We start from the raw sequence: 10,820 nt of genomic DNA, 5'->3' as shown, positions 1-10,820 counted from the left end.
CATAAGACCTACAAATACCATGTTCTTATATGTTTAGAAAACAACTTACTGATTGCCATGCAAGGGATTCCATAATTTTGTGTTCACAGCCTTCTAGGTGTTTTATCATCTCTCTAGTCAAGCTTGGTTCTGCTTTAATGAAGCTTTCAATAATCATGTATAATTCAAAGGCTTTCAAGTCCAGGACATTGATGATCCATGGGAAAGACAAGTCTGTCTCCAGATTCATGCTCTGTGAAGCGTTTCTTGATGCTTAGGGGAACACAACTAATTAATATGGAGCAACAAAGTCATGTATAAAATTAGTTGTTGCTATGCTGAGTTACTGCAAGATTTTACATTCAAAATAACAATATTTTAAAGACAGCAGATCCTCTATCACAGAAAATGCTTTTGGAAAAGAAGTTTGTCCCAAGAGTGAACTGAAGAGACTGCTTAATAATACTTATAGTAATTTGAACTTACTGCCATATGTAGCCATGACTAGCTCAAGAGCACAAGCCAGCAGAGATATGTGGAAGATGTCATTATTCAAAAGTTTGCTGTAAAAAAACATACATCTCAATAACGAGCTTTTAACATAAGAGCATTCTAAAACAGTTTTACAAAATAGGGATGTCTGAAGGATGTTTAACAAACATACCTAAAGTTATGAACTGACAGACGTTTTTCTTCCTGTAACAGATATATAACTAAAGTTTTAGTATAGCATTTTAAAAAGCTAACATCTATTATAAAAAATAATATATTGAAAACATACCGACTTTAATAAGGATTCCATCACTCTGTAGTATAACCTTACTCCAATTCTGTACCTCTGAAAAGAACAAATAAAATATTATTTAACAAGTGGAAACATAATGCTATTAGTGCAAACTATTTAATCTCATTTGTCAATTTTTGTGGGACCATTTAATTATACAGTACTACTTAAAGAAGTCTACTAGCACTAGAATCCAAAAATTTAAATAATAGAATGCAATGCTTACACAAAAAATTCATACCCAATACCACGGACTTTCATAACACATTTTATCTTGTAATCCAGGAAACATTTCAGTCCATAACATGCTTTTGGAAATACATTACATTCAAACTATTTTTTTTTTTTAGTAAAGTGCTAAATTCTCTTTTATCCATTAACAAGTTATTGCACCAGTAAATAAAAATTACATAACTCATTTTTGTATAATATCCCTTCATGGGGATACACCCAAAGCCACTGAAGAGAACTATGTATTAAAAATATAAATCTTAGTGATATTTTGCAAAACCTATGTTAATTAACTTCAGAAATATCATAACATTTCAAAACTGTAGTGGTTCATAATTTCCCATGTCAGTCAGTCCTGGAGGCTGTAGTTCAGAGTATTGCAGGTACTTTCTTTGGCACCTGAGGTTGTTCACTTTCCCCTGAGAGATACCTGCAGTTATGTTTAAATCTCCTCCTAATACCAAATTCTCAATACCAAATTGTACTAATTTCGTTAATACTTTCCTAAGAAATTGTACTTGACCCTGATTAGGAGAATAATTTGAAATGATAACAACTGGTAATTTATCTAATTCTCCCTTGATAAATATGAACCTTCCTTTGTTATCCTTCAAAATCTTTGCACTTTGAAGTATTAAATGAGCTTCAGATAAAATTGCAATCACTCCTGGCTTATTAGTGCCTAGAGCAAAACACTGTTTATCAAGCTATTTGTCTTTGACACTATCCTATTTGTTTTTTTGTAATATAACACTTCAGAGGGAAAAGAATCTCACATATCTAAATATTCTTTATATTTTTATTGTGTCTTCCAACTCTATAAATTCAGTAAGATAAATTTACAGACATCATTCAAGAAATATCATTATTGCTACTTTGGATACCTTTTATCCTATAAAATAAACTTGGCTTCTAAGAATAAGCCCTTTGTTGCTTGTGCCAGTGACAATCTTATTTCTTTTTGCTTTGATCCTTCTGAAAACTCCCAGCCCTCAGCATATCCATCCCCACCCACAAATCTTCCCCCTATAATGATCCCTAAATTCTTAATACCCATATTCTTAATACTCTGACCAACCTCCCTCCCTGTTCAATCTTAGACTTAGGTTCACACTCTTGAGCCTCTTCACAGTCTAAGTGGGAAACGTTTTGCTGCTCCCTCACACCTTTCCCTGTCCAATTTAAATATATATCAACTTTATCTTGTATATTGTTTTAAGTCCTAAATTAAACTTTCATATACTATGCTAAATCTTAGCTGGTCAATATAGAGTTTGGTTTTTTTTATTATTTTTCTCTTTTGTCCTTGTTTCTGTTGGAATCCTCCTTGGTCCTTTTGCAGCTGAGTCTGCTAGTTTTAATCTCTAAGACTGTTCCTTTTGCTGGCATCAGGGAGAATCTTCTTCAAATATGCCATAGTTTTGTTCTTGTCCTTAATACTAGCAATTGCCTCTACTGCTTGTGGTTTCAAAATTACAAGTTTGAATGGAAATCCCACATTTATAACTAATTCCCATCAACAGTTCTGTTAGACGCTTAAATGCAATTCTTTTTTATAAGATTTCCTGAAGAATTTTATCTCTGGTACATTCAAGTTAACTATAGTATCCCTTTATTTTTTAAAACTTTGCAAGACTGGAATTTTTAACTCTATGTGCACATACTATGTCCTTTTCAGAAGAGATCCTTAAGTTTCAATACTGTACAATCTATCATGTTATTGTTCTCAGCATGTTCACTGATACAGAGGTTAGTTTGTCTGTTATGATCTTCTGTTATGATCCAAGAAAACTGCAGGGACTAGTCCAGGCAGTCTCTGAGAATCGGACATGATTGAATGGATTAAAAAAAAAAAAAAAAGCTTCAACATCCATGTGTTTCTCAATCTTTTTCACACAGGAAACATTTTTAGTATTTAAATCATAGGCCTGACTACCTATCTGAGCAATGTCTGATATTTACCCTGGTAAGTCTTTAAATGGTTTATTAATACTTCCAGACATACCTACTAAATCTTCTTTTACTAATGTAAAAGATTTCTCCCATCCTAGCTTAAGGTCTCATTTAAATTCTTTAAGGGAATGCTTGATGGTGTTAGAGTCCTCTTTGGAGTGATAAGATAGCAGCCAAAGCTGTAGGCCTCATCTTCCTCTTCCACTGGAGCACTGCCAGTTGGTTTTTTTTGTCTCTTTCATGTTTGTTTTGATCTTTTTGTTGTAAAACACCTCTCCTGAACATTTTGCATTTCTTAATTACTTAAGAAGGGGATTTAGTGCAGATAAGCAGTTGATAATAACTAAAAAGGGCAGGCTGAGGGACAAGCAAGGCTTTCAGCAGCCCATCTTCAACAGTGCTCCACTTCAAATGCTCCTAGTAGTACCTCAAATGTCATTCATTCCAGCCTGTTTATACACCACTCTGGTTTTCATTTCATTTCTTTATGTTATCAACACAGGATGATATATATGTTCTCTTTAAATTCTAGATTACACAGTATGTTTTGATATTAAAACAGAACTGGGTTTAAAAAGCCCACAGCTATTAAAATCAGCCTGCTTATAAAGATAATTTCAACATCTTACTTTTGTCTCCATAGCTATGTAAAGGATTTGTATTAATAAGAATTATGACTAAACATATGTATGATTCCTGGAATACTTTAAATTATTCAATGCATTCTCTAGTTCAGAATTAACCCAGCTCTTAAGAAAAAGTTAGATTTGAGTTATTGGAGAACCCTACCTGAGATCCAATTTCAGCACAGCCTTGCCCAACTGCTTCAGCAAATTTCTCCTTGAAGATTAAACCCAGATTTTCTATTCTTTTCACTATGTCTTCATGAGGATTAATTGTACAGTTCTGTAATATTTGGGGGAAAATCTTTAGATACACTGTATTATATTAGAAAAACAAAACATCTTCAATTGGAGCATGAGCTTTAGAAATAGTACATTAGTAAATCATTCCTTCATTTTGTTAGCAACAGGATAGGATTTGTGAGAATCCTAGTCAGAACAAACATAAGCAAATAAATGATTATGCTTGAGAAATCAATTCTGGAGGCTAACATATAATAAGGAGCTTTTGAATTAATTTAAAACTTAACAAGCTCTCAGATCTGTTATTGCAATAGAAGAATAAAGGTCTCTGCAATATGGGTTTTTTTTATCAGAGAAGTATCACCGCTATGACCATTGTAGATAACAGATAGCAATGATTCCCACTCTGATCACCTCTCATTTATGTTATATTGCAGCTGCCTTTGAACATGGTTCAAAATATGGAAGTAATATTTCTATTTAGGATCAGCTATTATGAACACGCTACACCAATCTTTCAGGGTTTTGTTGTTGTTGTTTTTTGGTACAAGGCTGAATATACAGACCTAGTTAGGACCACTAAGTGACTTGGATGCTTGATATATGAAAGAATGCCTCTTCATATTAATAACTGTGTTTCCATTGGTTGGCAGAATATAATTAAGGAGACCAGCAGTAGATTTCTGGATGGTTTAAATTCTGTCTTGCGTTAGCTGAGGTTTTTGGATATTGTGCAATGGTGAAAAAACAGGAAAAAACCAAGTATACCCAATTAACCTGAAGTCTGCCTACATTTACTGTAAGTTGAGTGGAGGCCCTTGAATATCCTCCAATTGAGGTACAGAGGATGGCCATGAAGAAAAGCATCTTTTCTGTGTCAGCTCCTTCCCATGCATGAGATGTTGGCCAGACTAGAATCAAACTGTTGTTATCAATGCCAGTTTCAAAATCATGGGTTAGTATGATGTATAAAATTCAACCTTTGTCCCCTTGACTGATAGCTATGGGAAGTTGTTTGGGATGTTATTTATTCCCTATTTTAAATTCTTTCAAAATGAAAATTGGCTAAGAAATTTATTCAGAACAAGATTAAAAAAAAATCCCCTCTAACCCCTATGGGTGGTATATGTCTTCCTCAATCTCAGGTTCTCTACCAAGAGGCCTGGGAGTTTGAGGGTTCTGCACAGTATCTTAGCTGTTCCTAGCACTGCACTCTTCTGGACAGAAAGCTCTGATGTTGTTCCTGGGATCTGTTGGAGCCACTCTCCCAGCTTAGGAGTCACAGCCCCAAGTATTCCTACCACCAGTGGGACCACTTTGGCCTTTACTTTCCACATCCTCTCTAGTTAGGCCCTGGTATTTCTCCAGCTTCTCATACTCTTTCTTACTGATGTTGCTGTCACTTGGCACTTCTACATCTATCACTACCACTGTCTTCTGGTCCTTGTCTACTACCGTGATGTCTTGTTGATTGGCCAGTACATGCCTGTCTGTTTGGATCTGGAGGTCCCACAGGATCTTAGCCCTGTTAATTCTCCACAACCTTCTGTGGAATCTCCCATCTGGACTTGGGAGGGTCTAGCCGATACACTGTGCAGATATTCCTGTACACAATGCCAGCTACTTGGTTGTGCCGTTCAGTGTATGCTGTTCCCGCCTGCACCTTATACCCTGCCACTATGTGTTGGACTGTCTCTGAGGCCTCTCTGCACAGTCTGCACTTTGGGTCCTGTCTAGTGTGGTAGACCTCTGCTTCTATGGATCTGGTGCTTAGCACCTGTTCTTGCGCCGCTATGATCAGTGCCTCAGTGCTGTCTTTTAGCCCGGCCCTTTCCAGACACTGGTAGGATTTCCCAATGTCAGCCATCTCAGCTATCTGTCGATGGTACATCCCATGCAGGGGCTTGTCTTCCCATGGCACTTCTTCCACTTGAACTTCCTCCCATGTCTGCTGCTGCCTCAGGCATTCTCTCAGCAGCTCAGCTTTGGGTGCCAACTTACTGATATACTCCTGGATGCTCTGGGTTTCATCCAGGATAGTGGCTTTCACACTCACCAGACCTCACCTGCCCTCTTTCCAGCTAGTGTAGAATCTCTGGGTGTTGGACTTCGGGTGGAAACCTCCGTACATGGTGAGGAGCTTCCAGATCTTCACATCGGCAGCTTCCATGTCCTCCTTTGGCCAGCTCACTATACTGGCAGGATATCTGATGACTGGCAGGGCATACGTGTTGATGGCGTGGATCTTGTTCTTCCCATTGAGCTGGCTCTTCAGGATCTGTCTTATCCTTTGGTGGTACTTGGATGTTGCTGTCTTCCTTGCCTCCTCATCGTGGTTCTCATGTGACTGTGGGATACCCAGGTACTTGTAGCTGGTCTCTATGTCTCCTATGTGACCCACTGGTAGTTCCACCCCATCAGTCTTGACTACCTACCCTATCTTTACAACCATCCAGCCACATTTCTCCAGTCCGAATGACATCCCAGTGTCCTCACTGTAGATTCATGTCAGGTGGAACAGTCTGTTGATGTCTCGTTCACTCTTAGCATACAGCGTGATGTCATCCATGGCTTCAGTCCTTGTGATTATCTGGCTGAGGAGGTTTGAGCCTATGCAGAACAGCAGCGGGGACAGTGCATCACCTGGGCATATGCCACACATGATGGTCACTTTTGCAAGCTGTCTTGAGTTTACTTCCAGTGTTATCTTCCACAGTCCCGCTGAGTTCTTGAGGAAGGTCCTTACTGTCCTGTTGATTTTGTATAGTGCCAGCATTCACAGATCCATTTGTGTGGCACTGAGTCGTAGGCATTCCTGTAGTCAATCCAGGCTGTGCTCAGATTGGTCTGTCTAGACCTTGAATCTCAGACAACTACTCTATCTGTGAGCAACTGGTGTTTTGAGCCTCTGGTGTTGTTCCCAATGCCCTTCTGAGCTGTGCTCATGTACTGGCCAATATGGTCAGGCAACTATGATGCCTGATAGCACCTTCCATGTTGTGGGGAGGCAGGTTATTGGCTGGTAGTTGGACGGTGCTGTTCCCTTGTGGGGGTCTTTCATGATCAGCACTGTCCTTCCTTGTGTTAGCCAGTCTGAGTGGGAGGCTGCTGCTAGTAGCTGGATCATCTGTGCTGCTAGGCGTTTGTGCACTGCTGTTAGCTTCTTTAGCCAGTAGGTGCGGATCATGTCCGGGCCAGGTGCTGTCCAGCTCTTCATGTTCTTGACCCGCTGTTGGATGTCTGCTATTGTGATGGTGACTGGTTCCTGTTCTGGGAGATTGCTGTGGTCTGCTCTCAGGCCCTGCAGCCACTTTGCACTGATGTTATGTATCTTCTCTTTCTCCCATAAATTCTTCCAGTACTGTTCAGTTTCTGCTGTTGGTGGCTCTGCTATTACTGTGTTGTTGCACTGCAGTTGGGAGTACACCTTGGATGGTTCTTTGGAGAACAGGGCATTTATCTTCTTGGCTTCTGCTCCTCTAGTGTATCTCCTTAGCCTGGCAGCCAGTGCTGTGAGCCTTTGTTTAGCAGTCTCTAGGGCTTCAGATGAAGTCAGGCCCATGTATTTTTTCAGTAGTCGAGATTTATCCTTAATCTTCCTACTCTTCTGTAGTTCCACCAATTGACTAACTTCTCTCCGAGTTGCCTTGATCTTAACCTCCAATCTCATTTTCCAGGGAGGGTTATGTACTGCTGTTTTTCTTGATCATGTAGCCAAGCATCTCCAGGATTACAGCAGCTGTAGTCTATGTCAGTTCATTGTTTTGAGTTATGGTGGTAGTAGGAATTGTCGTGAGGGCTCTACTGGCATCTTCTAGCATACTATCTGATGGTACTTCTCCATTGAACCTTGGTAATCGGTCTCAAGGGTTGACCGTAGCTAGTTTATCCATGATCTTATGCCTCATATCAGCTGCTGTGCTCTGTAATAGAGAGGGCAGCAGTGATGTTCCAGCTTCAGGTGTTGGTTGCACATCCAGTTGTTCTTCCAGGTCTTCTTGTGTCCGGGATGTAATGTGTAGTTGGTGTATCTCAAGTTGTGAGAGCAGCTTCCTGTTCACTATGTTGAAGTGTTGGGTAACTAGCTGTTTCTCAGTCAGTGATGTAGGTCTTCTGTCCATCCAAATTTCCCTCATATGTTTTATATATCCCCTCTCATTAGGTCTACTGTTGTAGTAGCATCTCATCAATTCCAGGTTCTCTTGTTTCGTCCATGTATGGTTTGTTTCAGTAGCCCACTTATCATCAGATTGTCCTGGTTCCCCAACATCTGGCGCAGACCTTGTTAATCCAGGCAACCTCCAAACCAGCATAACTCTCTTAGTTTGTGTCACTCTCATATTCGAGGTAGGCAGGTGAAGCATTAAGGGGTCTTTGCCCAAGGACCCCTACTGGTAAGGTACCAGCCAGGATTTGAACCCTGGTCTCCCACATCAAGGACAGTGCTCTAACAACTATGCTATCCAACCACTACAGGTTGATACACACAGGCACGCACCTGCATATATGCATGCATGCATGCAGTAGGAGATTAACCATAAGCCAACATCATGTACACAAATGTCAATTAACAGAAACTGTCTTGTCCTTTCCTCCTCTCACTGAGCTCTAAAAATGTACTTTGGAACATCCATATGCTTTAGAGAAGTTGCTGGTGAGGGCTTTATATGTGGAAAGGGGAAATTCTTTTTGCCAATGTCAACCATAGTGGACAGATACCACTCAATTTCACCCTATGATTCAAAAAAGATGATATTAAATTTCTTCTTAATTAGCATTTTATTATGACATTGTGATTTTTTATTCCTGGCAAAAATAATGCCCATCCTGCAAAAATCTTCCTTTTCCCAAAGCTTATGCCTTATCAGGAAATAAAAAAATAATTCCTGACAAATTAATATACTCTGAAATATGACAGAGCTGAGAAATTTTAAATACATTTTCCTTCTACTCCTTTTTAATTTAAAAAGGCATATGAAGTCCCTAACAACATTGCAATACATAAAACATAGCCTGGTTTCCCTGTGATATTAAGCCATAATTTTTAATTTGCTTATAACTATAGGCTTGTTTTAACAGTTGAGTTACTATTACGTCTTAACCTGGAATCCAGCTATTTCTGGTGTGTTTTATTCTCCATAAAAGCAAGTACAAGGCTAAGAATTCTCTTTATTTTCAATTCCATTTAGTTAAACAACAATATTTTTGCATGTCCAGCTCCTTTCTGAGCAAAAGCAAATATGGGGAATTATATCCACATAAAACACTGCCCTAACAAAAAACAACTACAGAAATTAAACAAGTGGTCTTCAGAATCACAGAAAAGCACATATATAATACCCTTCATAAAAACACACAATAACATAAATCCTCTAACATATAGGCATGGTTTGCACAAGGTGGTAAGCCAACAAACTTGACTAATGGCAGTACACACTGCCAACTTACTTCTTTGCATGTCTATCTTTAACAAATTGGAACTGACTAAAACTAACCATATCATTCAAACCTGAAGCAATTGTTATTTCCAGTCAGCAAAAAACACAATCTGATACATACTACTGAGAAGTCACAAGTATAGTTAAATTATTGCTACTTACATTAAAATAGAAGAGAAGATTGTCCGATGGTGTATCACTTGCAGAGTTTAATATTATCATTAACTGCTGAATAGTATTCATTGCAGCTCTAAAGTGAATGGAAAACATTATTAGTATTTTCTGAAATATCATAGCCTTTAAATAAAAACATTTCTCAGAAGTATAATTTTTAATGTTATTACATTATAGTTGTTCCCTACGACAACAGCATTAGCATCCTCTGAAGCATTTCAAACTATCCACATTACAAAGAACTTATTTGTAGCAGCAGTGAAGTTGTGAGAAAATTTCTGGCATAGGTTTGCTAAAGTGATCTAAGCCACAGAATGTTTGCAAGGATTCTACTATATGCTCAGAAAAGTACTACTAGTAAAATATTTGAACCTGTAGGATAGTTTTGCTAAGACTACCCTTACTGTTGCACCTTTCCTTTGAAACTACAAATGTAAATTTGTGCAATATTTAATATTTGCTGTAAACCTCTCAGAGTCATTCTGCAGTGAGATGGGCAGTGAAAAATTTGAAATATAAATATATAAATATTTAAATAAGACCTAAACACTAACGCTTCACAATACTTAAGAAACTGAAACATTACGTTAGTTACCTTATTTAAATTTATAAGTATTACAATTTAGAAATAATTTAAATAAAAATTTAAAGAATTCAATATTAATGCAATTTAAATTATTCTCACCGAACAGGGGTTTGTGGAAGTACAATAGGAGAATCTTCACTTGGGTTTTTTGTAGGTGTTCTCTCTAACTGTAAACTTAATATGAGAAAAAAAAATGTCTCTGCACATACATCTGATGCTAGATATATAAAAGCTTCTCCTAAACCAAGCTGAAATCTCTCGTCACATTTGTCCCCACCACCACCACCACCACCACTTAGAGTTCTTATTAATGGAAAAATTCAAAGAGGGATTGCTACATACTCCAATTTGAGTTCCTGAAGGAGAAACAAAATATACATCTGACAATAGTAGTTCCTGTGGTGTCCTTGTTCTGTGAGGTTTCTTACTTTGCTCTGGTTGCTCTATTTTTTTTTTTAAAGCTGTACTAGATATAAATCTAGCATTTATTCATTCTCCTTTCCTTTAACTTATCTCCCAGACTTAGGCTTGACTAACTCCTGCAATTCAAAATCGTATCTACTTATTTATATTATGATCATAACTTGGAAGGATCCATTTTAGTCCAAGCTTTTACCACAGCAGCAACAGCACTGCCAAAGCTGGATAGCAACTAATGAAAGAGAGCCTACCAACTTTAACCAAATTGGATTCCATTCTATTGTCAAGCGGCTCAGGCCATCAGTATGTTCACTCTAACCTTCCATTCTTAAATAATGCATCACTGTCTATGAGGTAGACAAGGCTAATCCTCAGTTTACTTCATGAAT

At 38.1% G+C, this 10,820-nt stretch overlaps 1 protein-coding gene across 1 annotated transcript in view; it reads right to left on the bottom strand.

Annotated features, from left to right (window-relative positions):
• The window catches only part of RB1 (RB transcriptional corepressor 1), a 72,102-nt gene that overhangs the window by 40,347 nt on the left and 20,935 nt on the right, over positions 1-10,820 (bottom strand). The window contains exons 11-17 of the mRNA XM_007430762.3: positions 10,111-10,185; positions 9,414-9,501; positions 3,737-3,853; positions 761-817; positions 644-675; positions 466-542; positions 50-252 (exon numbers count right to left, since the gene is read on the bottom strand). Coding sequence (XP_007430824.3) covers positions 50-252; positions 466-542; positions 644-675; positions 761-817; positions 3,737-3,853; positions 9,414-9,501; positions 10,111-10,185 — 649 coding nt within the window. The remainder of the gene's footprint in view (positions 1-49; positions 253-465; positions 543-643; positions 676-760; positions 818-3,736; positions 3,854-9,413; positions 9,502-10,110; positions 10,186-10,820) is intronic.

This window comes from Python bivittatus, unplaced genomic scaffold (assembly GCF_059951505.1).
Source record: "Python bivittatus isolate LINGU-HERP-01145 unplaced genomic scaffold, Pbiv_v1 ctg000020_np1212, whole genome shotgun sequence".
Taxonomy (NCBI): Eukaryota; Metazoa; Chordata; class Lepidosauria; order Squamata; family Pythonidae; genus Python; species Python bivittatus.
The sequence above is the reverse complement of the archived record's forward strand: the minus strand, read 5'-3'. Positions and strand labels throughout refer to the sequence as shown.